General features: G+C 35.8%; 1 protein-coding gene across 2 annotated transcripts; it reads right to left on the bottom strand.

Moving 5' to 3' along the window:
• Positions 1 to 6617: 6617 nt before the first annotated feature.
• LOC122045218 (multiple inositol polyphosphate phosphatase 1-like) lies at positions 6618 to 18995 on the bottom strand. 2 transcript variants are annotated; one of them, XM_042605342.1, is made up of 13 exons: positions 18838 to 18995; positions 18053 to 18140; positions 15183 to 15482; positions 12678 to 12836; positions 11717 to 11857; positions 11576 to 11632; positions 10199 to 10337; positions 7858 to 7959; positions 7548 to 7768; positions 7423 to 7464; positions 7161 to 7290; positions 7029 to 7081; positions 6618 to 6953 (listed from the first exon to the last, which is right to left on the bottom strand). In XM_042605342.1, exons 1-12 carry the CDS (start codon positions 18951 to 18953, stop codon positions 7056 to 7058), a joined length of 1521 nt encoding a protein of 506 aa, XP_042461276.1. In that variant the 5' UTR covers positions 18954 to 18995; the 3' UTR covers positions 6618 to 6953; positions 7029 to 7055. The 2 variants fall into 2 exon arrangements, 1 of the variants encoding a protein (XP_042461276.1); XR_006129946.1 differs by having other exon boundaries at positions 7029 to 7290.
• Positions 18996 to 19276: the final 281 nt, after the last annotated feature.

Raw genomic sequence — 19276 nt, 5'->3', positions numbered from 1 at the left:
ACAACGAATTATCTAGATAATTGGAAGGTCATTCACAAATGTAAGAAAGAGAGAGATTGAGAGAATAGAGAGAGAAGGAGCGTAGGTGAATGAAGAACGATAGATTTTAGAATTTTGGTTTCGTTATGATACTAGTTAATATCCCTATATATTGTTCATCTATCTAATTCCATATTTATACTCGTGTAGGGCTTCTAACTAGAGTCCGGTACAACCCTGTGAAAGTCGCATCGAAAAGTTTACCTGAGTCCTAACGCCATCAAGTAAAGAAGCAACTCTAGAAACTCTAGTTAAAGTTACCCTCTGTCACAGGCCCCCTAGTCATACAATCGCTAGAGTTATCTAATGTACTTCCTAACGATAGCACTTGAGTATCCACTCCAATTAGAATGTCCTAACAAGGATTAGTCCCTATGTTAAGATCTTTTGACTCTAGAAAGTAAGTATTGATGCCCTTTGTCACTAAGGACCTCCCGATTATCCAGTCTAGTAGTAACCTTAAAATAGAGACAAATCCCTCATATCTACATGAATTGACCTCACACATATTTTATCAAACACATACAAGACACAATACATATAGAACATGATATAAACACTTCATTGTATAGGAAAACATCCAAATACATAATTCATATATCACATCACATCACAACTACTTCCTACATCCTAGATCTAGAGATCTACTCTATCGCAAAGAAAATACAACCAAAAGACAAGAAATAAACCAATCTACAACTCAAAATATAAAGAGAAGAGAAGGCTTATTCATGTAGTGTCGGCCTTCTTAGATGCAATCCTTGCTCCGGAGGTGGACGAATCAGTGAAAATGGAAGATCTAGGATTTTCCCAAGGGGGAGAACCCTTCCCTAAGGAATGATGGTGAGCCCCAAGCCAAAGATTCCCATAAAGGGGAGAAAAACCCCTTAAATAGGGTTGTGCACGGGATTGGCACGACCGGTGCCATGGCCATGTGGATCCACACTGCTACAGTCTGGTCAGTGGCACGACCGTGTGGATTCACACGGTCATAGTTTTCTTGTCCACTGGAAATTTCACATAGCCATGTGGAATCACACGGTCGTACTCTTCTTGCTCTCTAGAAAGTCCACACGGTCGGTGGATTCACAGGGCCATGGTCTGCTTCTGCTATAGAGAGTCCACACGACTCCACACGACTGTGGTCTTCTTCTCTTCTGGAGTGTGGCACGACCATGTGAGTTCACATGACTGAAACTTGCTTTGCCATGGGCAAGACCACACAGTCGTGTGGTTTCACATGGCCTGAGCTTGATTTCTTCCGGATTTGCTCTCGTGTGCATTTTTACTCTGTTTTCACTCCAAATAGCGTCCAGACAATAAAAACATGCAAAGAGTAGATCTTCGAACAGAATATAATGGAAGTATGACATTATAATGAAATAGGTTATCATAAACATAAATTATACTCATGAAATACAAGTAGATGTACGTTAAAATATACATAGAAATGTATATAATCTACGCACATCACAAACAAATTCATAGAGCCTCACTTCTGGCCTATGGTGAAATGCAATAATTGGATAATAATAGGATTTTCATTATTTAGGGTATTTAGGGCATTCTAGCACTCTATTAGTTTTATGCCACTCTCAAAGGAAAAATATATTTTTTTATAGGATTGCTGTCGAAATGTTGCTGTCAACTATCTTATTTATTTAATTATTCTATCTAATGTTGTTTCAAGATGTGTACAGGTTATTGTCATTAATGAGCTGGATATATACTAACAGCCTCTAGACAAATTATAACGGCCTATGGGCATGGTATCTTACAATAGCCCCTGGGCACTATAACAGCCTATACACTATAGTATTTGCTAACAACCTCCAGGCCAACTATGACAGCCTCCGGACTACTCTTGTGATTGTCTCGGACTACTACTTACTCTGATAGACTCCAGGCATCAATATAACGGCCTAAAGGCCAAGTAGCTAGTGTCTTCGAGCCAGAATAACGACCAATATGCCAGGTATATTTTTTGCGACAATCTCTAGGCTACTTTTTGTGACAGCCTCTGGGTTACCCTTTGTGACAGCCTCTGAGCTACTCTTGTGACAACCTCCATGCTACTATTTACTCTGATAGTCTTCAAGCATCAATATAACAGTTTAAAGGTTAGGTAGCTAGTGCCTCCAGACCATAATACAGCTAATGTATCAAGTATTACTACTATAGTAGCCTCCAGGTTATTTTCTATGATAGCCTTCAGGCTACTCTTGTGACAACCTCAAGGCATCAATATAATGACTTAAAGGCTAGGTAGTTAATGCCTCTTGGCTATAATAATGACCAATACATCAAGTATTATTATTCTAACAACCTTCGAGTGTCAGTATAACGACATATATGTCAAGTAGCTAGTGCCTCTGGGTAGTAATAATGGCCAATGTGCCACGTATTATTACATTAATAGCCTCCGAGCACAAATATAACAATCTCTCTATCTCATGGCATCTTCTGAATTATACTCTTCTATCATAGTCCAGACTATATTATTTAATCATATATCAGAATGGAGATTAGTTTCATGGTCTTCTCAAATTTCTTCAATTATCTCCCCATATGAGAGTCAGTATTATTTCTATCAATATCACTCAATAATATTCTTGAGTGAAACTAAATTTCTTGTCATCTTGGATTTCTTAGTAATATCACCAAGCAAGATTGAAATTCTTATTTTATCTGACTTTGCAATATTTAATTTTTTGCTATCATTGACGTATCCTTGGGTGGGATTAGATTTCTTATCTTATTAATATGCTCAGGAATATGAAGTGATAGGGTTTCTAGTCTCACTATTCAGCTTGGCAATATCCCCCAATGGGATTAATTTTTTGGATTTTCTCATTCTACTTAATAATATCCTCCAAGTGGGATTAGAATTCATATTCTATCTGACTTTGCAGTATTTAATTTCCCACTATCATTGAAATATACCGAGGAGGATATGTTCTCTTGTCTTATTATTCAGCTCGATAATATCCTTAGTGGAATCAGATTTCTTATCTTATCAATGTGTCCAGTAATATCCCCTGGCGAGGTAGGATTTATGGTATTATTATTCAGTTCAACAAAATCCTCTAGTGGGATAGATTTTTTAGTCCATTATTCAGTTCATAAATATCCCCGAGAAGAATTGGATTTTTGGTCTTCTTAGGCCTCTTGATTACATCCCTAGGTGGAATTTGCTCCTTTTATTTTATAAGAACTTCTCAATATGACCCTGGGTGGGATCAGATTTTTGGTCTTCTCAGTATTGTTACTTGCCCTCATAACCACGGGATCGAACTCCTCTCACTAATCCAAACATTAATCTTCTGATCTTCATGATATTCTCGTTATTTACCCCTAGGTAGGATTGGTCTGCCAGTTTTTTATGATATTCTTATTATTATCTCATATTTGGTTTCTATTATTCTTGTCATTCTTATTATTTTTGGTTGAGACTAATCAGGGTTCGGATTTTATTTTTGGTCTTTTATGTTATGTAACAGTGCTTCTATTTAGTATGACTATCATGCATATTTCCTGCTAATCTCATTCTTTTATTGGGTATTGGACATAACATTTAATTCTGTCACAGAAAGAAGTCTTCATTATATAGAGAGGAAGCATTTCTCTCTATCCAAAGCAAAGAATCAAGTGTGACATGTGGATGAATTTTTTACTCTTATTGAAATATTAATCCATGTTTTTAGTCTTGGTTCATCATGGTATCTGGATTCATCCCCAAGCTAATCCTCTTTGACTCGGTACTTTTAATCGGATTTCATTCGACTTTGTTTTTTAGTCCGACTTGAAGGAGGAATATTTGATGATATTCAAATTTATCCCTAAGTTAGTCTTTTCGACTTGACACTTTTAATTGGACTTCATTCGACTTCTTTCATTTCTACTTGAAGGAGGGACATTTGATATTATCCAGATTTATCTTCAAGCATCCCAAGTCACTATAATCTCCTCTTGAGCAATCATATTCTCGGATGTTACTGTAAATGCATTTACAGTAACAATATTACTACAATATTACAAAGTCAAAGTGGTCATCTATCCTCTCCTAAGCATACCCATTTCCAACGCTATAGTACTGCTACAATACCTACTACAGTAACATTTGCTCCACAAATCAGTTTCCTCTTCCGAGCATCCCCATTTACGCATGCTACAATGACTACTATAGTACCTCCACCAGTAACCTTTGCTCCACAAACTGGTTTCCTCTATCGAATATTCCATTTCCTTGTGCTATTGCTACAATACCTTTGTTCCACAAACCAGATTGCTTTCCTGAACATCCCCATTCTCGGCACTACAATGGCTGCTATAGTATTGCGGAGCTACAATGCTCCAGAAATCAGATTAATCGCTCGAGCATTCACATTCCTGTACATTACAATACACACTGCTATGGTAAAGCTACAATAAGGCAAAATTATGATGCTCAATCTATATCTCCTGAGCATCAGAACAGGGTCCTCTGAGAATTGGAGTCTACTTCTATCAAGCATCGAAATATACTTTCACTAAGTATCAAAATTAGCTTCTCCTAATAATAAGCTCTAGATCTTCTAATTATAAATACATGCCAATTAATGAATGGAGGAGGACGTAACAGCCTGTCAGAAGACACGTCTTTGTCAACTCACGAGAAAAAGTAAAGGGATACGCGGTATCTAATATGGAGTTGCTTTTATAACTATATAAAAACTAGAAGAGGTAAGTTAGAGGGAAGTTGGTTCTCTTATTCTGGCAAACGGAGGCGACTCCTTTCCATGAGTTTTCTTCATCTGCTTTAATCTTTTTTTTTCTTCTCTGATCGAAGACTAACTTGTGCATCGAAGGGGTCGTACTGATAAATCAACCCAAGCACTAATCCGTATTATATCTCAGGTGCTTGGATTTCATTAGGTAAAAAACTGATCTTGCATTCTGGAGAGGAGCCTGAGAGAGCGGAAAAAGATACCATTAGAAATTAAGCTAAGCTTAAATAATCATTTTAATGACTTAATTTATTTTAGGTTAAGCTCGACTACTTTATCAAATAAATTTGAATACCATAATACTTAGCTCGACTTAACTTGTTTAAATCCCGACGAACACCTACATCATGCTTTGAATGGTGGTGAGCTCGGAGTTGTTGATCAAGGCGCTCTATGGAGCAACCATCGCCGCCATACCTGCTACCTCTTGAGTTGACTATCGCCTTAGCCTCTTCTGCCATTGCCAACTAGTGTTTGCAGAGATCCAATTTCAAGTACGAAAGAATTGGATGGGTATCTATCTCTGAAGAACTTTATATAGAATTTTATTTCTTGGTCTAAATAGCAGACATCCGTAAAACACATTAAACCCCAACGTTAACATAGTTTTGTTTTAATTTGAATCCTATAATACATTCATGTATAACACACAGGACGTCTCCTCGGGACGGTGCGATGGTTAAGACATGGGGTGTTACCACATGAGGTCTTGGGGTCGAAACTCGACGTAACCGAGCATAACCTAGTCACCCGTGATTTACCTCCTCCGTATTGACCTAGGGACGGGTTGGCAGGGGCGAGCGAATCGCATTTTTGCCACATGTATAACACACAGGACTGTGTCTGACTTTCTCCCTGCAAAAGACCGCGCTAGGGTAAATACCTCCCCCCTTCGCCATGATTTATCCCTTCTAAAATGTGTACCATCATGAAAAGTCGTTAAATTTGAATCCTATAATACATTCATGTATAAGGTTGTCTGACTTTCTCCCTGCAAAAGACTGCGCTAGGTTAAATACCTCCCCCCTTCGCCATGATTCATCCCTTCCAAAATGTGTACCGTCGTGAAAAGCCGTTAAAATGACGATTTCACCCAAATGCATTACAAAACATTTGTACAATCAATAGGGCCATTTGATTACAAAGTAGATCAATTATGTCCCACGTAAGATTTTTGTCATCAAATTTCTCAAAGTAACTCTCTACCATTAGAAGCTTCTAAGAAGAAGAAGAAGCCTCCGGATATAGCTAAGTTAGGTCCAATCCTGATAAAATCTAAAAACTTATCCTCTTATTTGATGATTAATTTTAATTTTCTAATTTACTCCTTCCTAATTGTATGGACGGCCATGAAAAGGCCACTACGATGACAAATTTCACCTTACAGACAAAAAAAAAATCCCTGAAGTCATGATGCCGCAGTAGGACATTCAAATTGTCTCCTAAGCACCCGCAGTTCGAACCCCAACTACGACATATTTGTAGAAATTTTTTCTCCAAATGAAAGGAGTAATCAAAGGATGTTGAACTTCTGAACTGACCACCGCGTGCGCTTCCCGATTTACCCTAATGACCGGTGAAAAATTTTCATGAGACCGATCACCCCAGAGATAGTCAATGAGGTGAGATTATCATTTTATTTTATTTTATTTTATTTTTTTGGATGAAGAAAAAAAAATTCGAAAAGAAATCAAGGGCAAAGTACGATAGCAAATTGAAGATGATACAGCCATCAAAGCTGATGAATGTTAAAAATTGAAAATAATTTTACGTCTGACCACCGTCACAAAAGCTTACTGAAAGCACAATCAGTTGAAGTACATTTGAATCATGCGAATCTGATTATATAAATATTCATCAGGTTCTCATTTGACAAAACTAAAAATATAATGGTGATAACATTGGTTCTTTTAGACGGGATATAACAAGACACTAGTCCAAGAGTAACTAGGTTATTGTAAGGGTGCAAGTTGAGATATCAAGGCCAAAAGTGCCGTACCAGCTCCCAGATAAATGTGGAGTTGGATCAAACACATTGTGGGGATGGATCAACGGTATATTCTCAGCTGGTACAAGACATGAAATTGTTCTCGTAGAGCTAAATTAGAGTTAAAACAGAATTTTAGCCAGCGGTCACGTGCTTCCACTCTGAAACAACAAATTAGCCAAATCAAATTTCACAATCTAACTGATGCTACAAACTGAAGGCACGAAGAAGCCAACCTTTGTGGGCAACCAAATCTCCTTCGATCAAGTGAATGATGAAAGTCCCTTGCCTGCAAAGATCCATAAGTATCCAGAAAGGTCACAATTCGTTTTTCTGGGACTCATTGACTGGTTTGGTTGTTTTTCTACCTAGTAAGTTTGACAATTTGCACATGAATGAACAAGGCTTTTGCGGCTGGGACTCCGATTCTGGCAACTTCATCTTAATGGTGCAAACAGAATTGAAATCATGCACCAGATGAGGATTGACAATTTTTTCCTGCACATATGGTACCGACGTGATTAAAAGAAAATAGACAAGAGGGTATCGGAGCATAGTTTCAACACCATAAAAGAACAAATGAAGGATGCTTGCAGCAAGAGATAGTAGAAAATAATCTTTAAGTCATACCTTGAAATCCTTAAACTGACAAAAATCTTTCTGGCCACAACCCTGCAAGGAAAATGTGTCACTATATATGACGTTTATTTGTTTTATTTTTTTGTTATGAAGGAAAGGATTAAGGTATTTCTTACAGGCAAAGGAACAGCAATTTCATTGTGGAAGACTCGCACAAAGTACTCAGCTCTTTGGTCTCCAGAGGACACTATATTCTTAGAAGTATTGCCTGAACACTTGTACAAGGCCAACATATTGTTCCCAGCAAAAGGTGCTATCATACTGCCCTTCCAATTTCTTATGCTGGGTGGCAATGGAGGAAGGCTTAATGGTTGCTCCCTCTGAATTTGCTTAAACTCTGGAAAATGGACAATATGCATTACTTTTGTGTGCAAGGATGGAGATTTACATAAATTTAAAAAGTAAAATCAGATATAAAAACTTCACCAGATTCTTCAAGAAATAGTCCAAGCAAACATGTGAAAGGAACAACTGTTTCTGCATGTGCAAAGCGTAGTCTTGCCTTCTCAGGAGACCCAGAAGCCATTTCTGGAAATCAATTAAAAGATAAATTAGTTAGTTAAATGTTGAAAAAATGTCTACGTTATCATGTAAAACAAATAGCAGGTGGCATCATGGAATCACAAAAAAGAATTCAACATCTCAAAGATGAGCCTAGTAGAAGAACCACAATGGATGTGAAGCAAATATATACATGTCATGAAAAAAAAAGAAGAAAGATTTAGGGACTTCAACATAAGTTCATAGCTGGGCATGAAAAGGAAGCAACCTTTCTTTTGCTCACTTCAAAAAGTGGGTTGGGGGGAGGGGTGGTGGTGTAGTTCCTCCTGCCATTTCATGACAGGTTTTTGCTCTCTCAAATCCTTTCTTAAATGTAGAAAGATTTCAAGAAATTGATATGGCTCTGAAAAGTCATTATGCAAGATAACCTTGTTTTGCCAAGAAAGGTTACATTTATAGACTCTAGACAAGTGTGCCAGCCACTATTGAGATGCCACATGGCAATACCATGTAGGATCTGATAGGGTGCTAGGATGGCCTTTTATCCACATTACTTTCATCTAGTAAACACACATATGGCTTATCTAATGGCCTCAGTCTTCTAAAAATCAGGCTGCATTTTCTCCCCTAACATGTTGGGAAAATGACTTATTTTCATGTGACACCGGAATAACTTTTCTAGAGACGGGATCAGTTGGCTCCCTACCATTTCTAATAATAGATATGGACACTTGCCTTAGCTTGACTTCCATATCATATTTGGTAATTGCTATTGTAAACTGGATACCACAATTTTGTTTACTGATCAAAGTAGTGAGTGATCTAGTTAACAAGAATACTATGTGAGTCAAGTATATGCAATAACAAAAAAATATTTAATTTCTTGCAAACTACACTAGGAACTGGAGGTTCTAGTATGTCTAAGGATAACATAGCTTTTTCCGATTGAGCAAGGTTGAGTAAGTACGACAATTAAATATCGTCAAGAGATGAATTGTTGAACCCAAATATATATTGATGTTGAAGCATCACAGAATAAAACATATAACTGCAAGTGTTTTAAAATTTTCATGGTAATATGGAGAAAGCAAACTCTTGGTAGCCGGTGGGAAACTTCCATGGAACCGGGCCGGTCACCTCCGGGATAGTCAATGAGACTAACTAGGTTTATCATTTTTTTTTCTAGTTGTCAGATGGCTAGTTGTCTTGCTGATTTCTTTTTTTCTCTCAATTTTTGGAGAAGGTAAATAGAGGAGAAGGAAATGGTCATGAAAAGATATTTTAGACTTCTTGGAGTTTCCAAGAATACAAATATATTCATGGAGTTTTTCATAGTAGGAAATTTGAATCTTCATTTACCTGAGACTCTAAGACTCCCTCAACATTCTTGTTAGATTGGATACCTCTCTAAAGAGTTTTAACATCATTAGCGAACTTTGATGATGGATCGCCATTGAAGAGGCACCAAAACTGACAAAGCACTATGAAAAGGCGGAAACATAATTAAAGATGAAGTGAGAACAAGGGAGATTATAGGTCAAAAGTGTCCAATACCTGACCCATGTTTTACAGAAACAAGTTGCTAATTCTGGTGAATGAATTAAGAAGTGACCAACATTTAGAAATTGAAATGATAAGAGGCAAGAACATTGGAACAAGTGGCCAACAGACCAAGTAATCAATGAAGGAAAAGATAGGATTTCAAGCATCTGGCTTGCTCACTGCAAGCCTGCAATTAAAGAATTCTCATTGTTGAACCAATGTGAATCACCATGTTAGTCACCCTTGCCCCTAGGGCAACACAGGCGAGATGGCAAAAAATGATTAAATCAAAAGTTTGAATCTGATATTAAATCAAAAGTTTGAATCTATGTCAATTATTTTAATATTTAATAAATTTGCACCTTAGTCAGGGTTGAACAGCAAACAAGATCTTCCTAATTGTAAAATTAAAGTCACAATGAATGTAATAGACTTGGTACATTATAATTTCCTTCTTTCAGAATTTTTATTTTCTTGATCAAATATATTTACAATCAATTCTGTAGCCTACACCACAGGCCCATGCATTACCCGCAATCCTGAAGGGGAAATGAAACTGAAATGTCTACGTACTAGTTAGGATCCAGACATCCAACATAGTGATGCACATTAATCTTGCTAGTGAGTTAATTCTCTATGAAAAAAATATGCTTTGTCATCATATTAAAGATGAAAATATATAGCTTCAGTAAAATAGAAGGATTACGATTTAAGTTTATATTACCTTTTTCAGAATTGATTGTTTTCTCCATTGACTGAACAACATCTTCAAGCAGTGGTAATCCCATGCGATAATTAACAGATTCACCATAACCCTTTAGCATAAATACCTCCAAGTCATCTGTCCACTCAAGTAAAGAAACCTGATCATGTAAAAAGTATATTAGTACCTGCAATCATGCACTAAAATAACTATATGACTGAACAACAATGAAAGAATGATTGAGATCCAGATGATCTAGTAGATCTACAAATTCTATGCAAGCAAATAACAATCAAATAGTTCCTCAACAAAAGACATAAGATGGTAGAATGCTTTTGAATATGATGCATGTGATAAAGGCCTTTGTTTCAGCACATATCTAAAGACACATACAATGATGGTGCACATGACTCAACTATAATGTATTCTTCCTCCTTGCTCTTCTCTTCTCATCCTCAAGTTTGCTCAATCTATTGTTGCTACAAATAAGATCTCCCTCTGCTCATAATCACATCACCACATCAGCACCACCTAGACAATCCAATCACTGCATCCTCTACTGCTCACTAGATCTCATGTGAGCATGGAGTCATCAATAAGCATTGTCCCCTATATCTTTTCGTCTAGATCAAAAGTATTGCCACACTAATGCAATACAATATTTCTTTCCCATGTTTAACAAATCCAAAAGAAACACATATAATTAATTACCCATGAATTACAATCTCCTGGGCATACTTCTGCTAGTATAGAAATATTGATTACTTGAGTTATTGGTCACTGATTCAGCTAGATCTGAGAAAATCTACTTTAAAATTCACTTTTTGGAAAAAAATTAGCATTCTCAGTCGTTTAGAAAGCAATTATGGCAACTGCAAAAATATGATCATCATAATGATAATTGAGAAATTCTCTTTTCAGAATAAATTAGCATTCCCAGTCATCTAGAAAGCATATGATAAATTCAAAGGATGAATATCAAAATGTTTTTGTCCTCACTATTTGTAGCCTACTAAAGTAGGTCTAACTACTAAATGTTTGAATGTGAAAGGATATATAGGATTCACCAAAGTTGGCATTGGCCAACTACACACTAGTACCACAATGTATTAGTATTTTGAATCTCCATCCCTGTGAAAACCACAGCCCATCCTTCCTCTATCCTACTCAACCTTCTAATAATTCTTTCTCCTCTCAAATTTGCCACCCTAATGAAACCTCATTCTATTTCAAGATTCAACAGCACTAACTGAAAACCTTGGCCCTCTATCTTTTCAATAAGCTGTCATACTTCATAACCTGTATATCTACGAGAATACTATCACATGAAACAAAACTCCACTTTGTTTTTCAACAACTCAGATCAACTTCACTACCTAGTAACCAAATAGGGCATACCTCTGAAGGATTAAAAAGGCTGCAAGCTTGATTGGTTATGTCCAGTAGAGATGCTTCCTGCAAGTCAAACAGGAACATCAACTAATATGATGAGAAACTTGAAGCATCTGACAATAGCTAACAACAATGAACATCTATTACCTGCTTACAGAGAAACCAGAGGGATTTAACATCCTGATTTGTAAAATTTAAGTGATAGCGACTGATCAATGAAGAAACAATCTGATCTATAACAGGTTCCTTCATCTTTTCAACTTCAGGCTCCTTATTTTTCCTATATTTCTGAAAAGAAAGAGCATGAGAAACTTATGCCTCACAACACATGAATCAAGGAACCCTACAAACTTGCTGTTTGTCACATGTACTATAACATGGATCACATGTTAAACAACAAACAGAAGGGGGAAAAAATGGCACTTGCATTTATTTCAAAATCATTATGAGGATATTAAATAATACGGTAATTACGAATATACTATTCGAACTGATAAATGTATCTTATTCATCTGTAAAAAAAATTTGAATTGTTTATTTGCCAATTTGACCAAAAACTCATAAAACCTGCATACAGAATGCAGCAAAAAGAGCTATATCACTATCAGGAGCCTGTTTGTGCATAGAAGCAGATAATATCTGTAGTTTTATATGGTTCTATTCGTGCTCATGCAAACGAACATAAATTAATATGCATGCAAACATATAGATAGTTCTCAGTCAATTGTTGACAATGAAACTGAGATCTAACTGAAAAGAGATAACAAGAAAGTAAGCTTGAAAGGCTATTTACTGAACTAGTGAAGTTATGCTACCATTAGTAGGAAAAGGAAGGTTCATGATATGAAAACGAGCTAGAAAACAAAGATCAACAATCCATCTAGTGACAAGGCCATCATCACCATCTAAAAAACTAAATGTTAGTTGTGCTATGTGAGTACCTTATAATGCATTTCATCCAAATCTATTTGCAACCGAGAGAGAATTTTAATGATATCATCACATGTCCTAGTTATAGCTTGTAGAGATTTAACATGACACATGGTTTCTTCTTAGAGCAAATTAATTGTTTTATACATGACAATAGATGCAGTGAGATCTATTGCACCTTGTATGTTTCGCAAGTATCATAAAACCGTAGATGCAAATCACTAGCTCGACTCTCACTGACAATAGAAAAGGCCCGATGTTGCCCAGGTCCTAGGCTGCCTTTCCCAGAAAACATCCCCATGCCAAATGCCACAGCACTAGCTGATGCTCGAGGGACCTGATTCATTAGGGAAATTTGTCAAATTGAACAGAATATAACAAAACATACTTTACAAGAATCAACAGTCATACAGGTCATGATAAAATACAAGTTGGATAAATCTATGCCAAATTGTCGGAAAGCAGTAAAAAAATTCTATCATGGCATTGAAATAGGAAGTTAGATTCAAAATAGGAAGTCATAAACTTGTCTCATTTGTTGAACAACATTGTTCCACTCAGACGAATGGTGTTCATAAGAACCGAACCAATAACTCCATATAACATATAGTATAAAACATGCGCATTTGAATCCAATGCTTAAACATTCATTCCATGCCAATCTGCACGCGGGCTAAAAACTTCTTTGTGCCTACTGACTATCAAGTGAAATTGTTTGAGACGTAAAAACCAACACAACCACTATTACCATTGCAACAACATCAGAGCTATCACATTAGGGTTCTATGATGATGGCGATGGCCACAACAACATTAGAACCCACAAGCAACACTTTAGAAAGGTATGTGATTGCTACGACAACCGTGACAACATCAGAGCTTTAGCACAAGGCTTCCACAAGTGACATGAAGCGACCACGACAAGGGCTAGGATTTGATACTGTCTCTTCTCCACCTCGATTCATTCTTCCTCCTTGGTGTCTTCGGCACCAAACATTGGCATGCCTACCAAGGCCCCGTAACATCATATTCCAATTGAGAACTAAAACGCCTACTTGAAACGAGATTTCAACACTCGTTTGAACTTATTCTGTAGTTAAGGAAACTTATGGATTACCTTCTACATGAGCCTAAAGCTATTTATTTTTACTAATTTAACTTGTTCTTAAGGAATTTGCTAATAACCTCTTCAACACATCCATTGCTTTAATCAAGGGAGTGGAAATCTTATTAAAATTTAAAGGATTTTTTTTTTTAAGAACAGAATTTTAACCAACATATTTTTGCAAACTCTTGAACTATTATTACAGTCTCTCTCTATAGTTGTAAAAATTTTGAGGACAGAATTTTAACCAACATATTTTTGCTTTGGATGACTACTAATGCATCTCATTGAAGTGTTGGCCAGATGAATAGTGATTCAGCCTATCCTACTTAGAAGTTGTACAAATATTATGTAGAGTACATGTTAAACCTTTTCAATGGTGTACCACACCTTTGTAATACCAGTTTTCTTATGTTAATCTCCATTTTGTTAAGTTAATTTGAGGATGGGAAAAACACTTCACTATTAACCTATACATCTATGTTGGCCCTAGAACGGATTGGCGGGGACGCTGGAGGCGAGCGTATTCGCCTTTTGCCACCATCTAAATGTTATCGTTTAAACCTTCATCATCAAACTGTATTGGTGATAACTATTTTTAGTTGGTTGCATGAATCTTATCCCTCGTTGTATGCAAAGATATGTTACTAATAATATTAAAATTCATTAAATAATTTTTTTTTGAATTCATTAATATTTTTTGGTCTCCTTCTACCATTTACAACTTCAATTCCAATAGATTTAGCACTTCTAGTTATCAAATATATTGATCAGCTTTGATAATAAATTATAATCTATTTTCTCATTTTATCATCTAGTGAAACTGCACCTAATTGCTTTCAAATATTTTATTTTTTATTTTATTCTTAGTAACTCTATACATCCACTTTAGTATCTTTATCTTACTAGATTAACTTTGCTTCCTAATAGCCCAATGCTTATAGTAGAGCAGTCCATACAACAGTCTTCTAAAAGTTCCTTTTAGCCAGAAAAGAGAAACAAGATAATCATACAAGGCTCTAGAAGTTCCTTTCAATTTGGCTTTCTCACTCTTTAACCTATTAATGATATCTTCTTCAATATTTCCTACTTCTTGAATAATATATTCAAGATATCTAAAATTCATTCATAAGAATTTCAGATACATCAATCTTCACTATTTTATTGATTTATTTCTTTTTACTAAAACTAAATTTTATATGCAATTTTTTTGTTCTACTTATCTTAAAATCTTTAGTTTCTAAGGGTTTTTTTCTTCCATATTTCAAGCTTCAATTTTAATCTAATTACATTTTCATACAAACAATATTAGTTGCATATACCAAGGAGGTTTATCATGAATGTGATTGGTTAATGTGAAATGATGAGAACATAAGAAAAATGTATCAATTTAAATACATGAAAAAGCCACTTTATGGTTGATGTTTTCTAGAAGATGAAACACCATAACTAGATATCACAATTTATGAATAATCAACAGACTTATCACCACCCTTAACACATGCTTTTGTAATATTAAAACAGGAAATGGAGCATCATGTGAGTCAGGAAGATGATACAAAGTGAATAAATAGATAACCTGGGTTGCTCTTATGTGGTAGGTATCAGGATGATACTCTTCTCCAAAAAGTGTTGGAAATCTATCTCTTATACGAACTCCTAGCTGATACAGTTCAACTTCGCCCTTGCTAATTAGTTCTCCGCCTTTCCCTCGACCTTTCCATGGAGATTGCCATCCCCATAACCAGGTTGGAATTTTCTGCAAAACATCCTCTTCTAGTATTTGCTTAGCATCAGTGACAAGGGCTTCCAAACGAATTGCCAATCCGTCCAACTCTTTTATTCGCTTCTTGGTAGGCGAACGGGTTCCATGCCTTGCCTATTGATTACAAATATCAAGCAAAATGCTAATTTCAACTTAAAAAGCTTCAATTCTCAACAAATAGCATGTTATATTTTTCAATAATATTCAATGCTAAAAATTTATCGAGAAAAAAGTTTTTTTTTTGAGATCCCTTAGACAATATTTGGATAAGGTTGTACAATGAACATTTCCTAACATACTACATGATGGTTTAATTCCCTACAAGAAAGATCAACTTATTATGATGAATTAGCCACCAAAAAATTATTTAACCGTTTTAAACTTTTACAAGTTATCACATTTACAAAGTAACAATAACTTCAACAAGTCAGAGATATACATCCTTTCCCACAACAGATGCATATGCCAGATACTGCAATTAGAGAACCTGTATTGCAATGAGGAAGAAACAAATAATGGAAAATAGAAAACTAGAATTAGAAGTTTTACATTAAAGGAAAGATCCAAAAGAATTGAATACATATGGCACTGGCTTTGACCTCTTTGTTAAACATGGTGTCATTTTGGGTGGCATATTCATCTACAACACTCGAATCACTTAAGCAGAAATAGCCAACTGGTTTCAGCCTTGTTGAAAATACTGGGTTAATTAGATATCAAGTGTAGTGGGTTTAGTCCCACATTGATATGTTTAGGATTTTTCATGAGTCTATGTATACCCATGTACATGATTATTTCATTACGCGACATAGTATTTACCTTTCCCTAAATTCTACATCATCCTAGAGCCAAGCTTTAAAGATTGGGATTTTTCCAAAAGATATAGGCCTCTCGAAGGGATGTTATTGTCACCATCTTCCCAAGAAATCTAAGCCTCAATCCCTCCTCCACATGATCATAATGCCATTGTTTCATATGTAGTTTCAGTTGGAAATCCTTGAAATGGATGTGGCCATCTTTAAATTACAATGCCATCTCATGGAAAACCTAAGGAGCAAGCTTAGGCATTAGAAATCCACACATCAACTCCTACTGCACTCATTCAAGTGTAGATGAGTTGGGGGGTTAGTGATTGTAAGAAAGATTTTAGGGATAAATGTGATGTTGTATTGTTCTCATGGTGCACATCAACTTCTACTTCACTCATTATAGTGTAGATGAGTTGGGGTTAGCGATTGTAAAAAAGCTTGCAAGGATGTGTGAGATGTTGCATAGTTCTCATGGTTTGGGAAGTGTGCCAAACTCTTCTTGTCTCGTTTGGCTCATCAAGAATGTAACTCTACCTCCCATCATCACTCATCCGAGGAAGTATTTTCCTATTGCAAATTTTGTCCATTGTGATCGAAATCTACTTCTTGTGCATTTCGTTCCATTAGATATATCTTGTATGTCTACTTTCAACTCCTCCACATCTATTCTTCTACTGTCTACACTCACCTTCTTTTGGTCATGTTGTGAGGATTATGTAGGCATGTCTTCCTCTTCCATCCACAAATTCCAGCCAACCTTTTATGTTGTTCTTCCTTCAAAAAAGTCCTATTCTATCCTATTTATGTGATATATGTGGACCGCTTAAAATCTTGTGAAGAGCTGAATAGATAAATAATGTCTTATTTTCATGTTACCAATTGGTTGAACTTTGCTACTTGCCTCTAGTGAAAACCCAAATAGAGAAAATGTCACATTCTCAATTTGTTAGTGGCTATGTTATCTATCTTTTCTCTAACACCCTATAGTGTATTTCTTTTTCTATCAGTTAATATGTTGATATAATTGTCACTTCAAGAAGAAGCTCACTTGAAAGATTAATTACTCATATCTCTCTCTATGCTTTCTCTTCCCTTTCTTTTCATCAGTGTTGATTTGAGGTCAATGGCATTGTTGGATATCTATTGATCTTAGGTTGAAAGGATCATTGCTACAAGATCAATCAATTATTTCCAAGGCTTTGTTGATTGAAGGTTGCATGCTTCATTGACTTCTTAAGATTTATTTTGTTTGCATGTGAATATTATATTTTCAATTCATTATGATCATGCTTTAATTGATATTTTTAGTTCATGTAACAAACTGAAGATAGATAGTATAAATGTTTATGACTTTTTGTTGCATCTTGAAGTGGATTGTTGAAGATGTTGGGTTAACTAGATATTAGATGTAGTCAATTCAGGTCAGTAGTACTTTTAGGTTTAAGATTTTACAATGAATCTGCATATACCCATGTAATGCAATGGTTATCTCATTAAAGAGTACAATACTTTTCAATTTGCAGATTCTACAATCTTATCTGATCTAATTGCAATCCTTGGAGCCAATATCTATCTACTCATGATGTCCTACTGAACAAGTCAGCAACGGACCATGCATATCTAGTGAAACATTGTACTTTGACAATGGAACATGGTTATTGTACGTACATTGGGAATATGAACCATTCACATTTATTTATTCTAACTCTTGCTACAAGAATAGGACATAATAGAAGCCTACTTTGGCAGGCGTTAAACCTGTTTTATTAGAAATTATGGAGGTAGTATTTCTAATTTAACTAGCAAAACACCCGACCATTTCTGATGCTAAAGAGAATTTACAATAACATAAAGCCAACTTATGCATAACATTACCACAAGATTCAAGTGGACTGGTTCACATCCATCAGGTATAGCAGAGGATGAAGCATCCACAACACTAGCCTCTCTTGCAATCTCATATCTGCAATTAGAAATTTTTTAATTAGCATTAAAAGATAAACTAATCCTAGTTGTCTGAGTTCTTGCAAAGCCACTGACTTGATCATTTCTGGTCCGTTCATATGCATCTGCACAAACTTAAGGACATAACAGGGATATTGAATCACTAGAAAAAGTCCTTGACAAAATAAATACTACAGTCCACATCTCACGTTATTTGCAATTCCAAAATCTGATAGTTTTCCTGACTTTTAAGAGTTCATAGTTTCTAACGAATGGGGACAAGGGCAATGAAATAGTACAAGGAAATCTAGAAGTAGTCGAAGTATGACTGCCCTTTGCAAATCAGATCCACGTTGTATAATAAAGTTGCGGTAGCCATCTTAGAAGATAGTTATTGTAGTCTCATGGATCATGCATGCACTTTCGAATGAATTCAGATTTTGAGATTCATACCTAAAGATACAACAAATTTCCAGTTACCTTAACCACTCATGAATGACGATTTTAGCTATTTCCTTACTGAATATTAGGTGTTTGGGGATTGATTTCTATGGTTCAATAGATCAGGAAATGTTACTCGATCTTATCATCCTATGAAGATTCCATTGATTGAAATGTCACACATCGGATGGTGAATCAAACGATTCTGAAAACATCTACATTAAAAGGCAATAAATGATGAAATTAGGCTTCGATTCCGGCCAGAGAGTAGGGACCTGGTGACGGTGGAGAGATGGCGGCGGACGTCGAAGGTTTCATCGGCCAGCGAGGTCGGAAGGAGGAGACTGCAAGAGAGGAGAAGGGCGAGGAGCAAGCGTAAAGAGAACGCCATCGAACGTCGTTCGCGAGCATCCTTCTCGCCGGACCTTTTAAAGCGGTCGCCGATTTGTTACCGGATCCTGATCCGTTATATATAACAAATATATTTAATTTTAATAAATACATACCAAAAATCATTTGTAATACATATAATTGTAATACTTGTACATCATTACATCGTATACCACAACAAAATATAAAGGAAAAAATTGAAAATTCACCTCTTGTTATTATTGTCATAAAAAAGTTCTTCATTTTCTTTAAAAAAATATTAAAATAATATCTTATATATAATTTCCTATCTAAAATATCTTTAAGCAAAAATCAAAATGACAC

Source organism: Zingiber officinale, chromosome 2B (genome assembly GCF_018446385.1).
Source record: "Zingiber officinale cultivar Zhangliang chromosome 2B, Zo_v1.1, whole genome shotgun sequence".
NCBI classification, from domain to species: Eukaryota; Viridiplantae; Streptophyta; class Magnoliopsida; order Zingiberales; family Zingiberaceae; genus Zingiber; species Zingiber officinale.
Note: the sequence above shows the minus strand (reverse complement) of the source record. Positions and strands in the feature narration are given on the sequence as shown.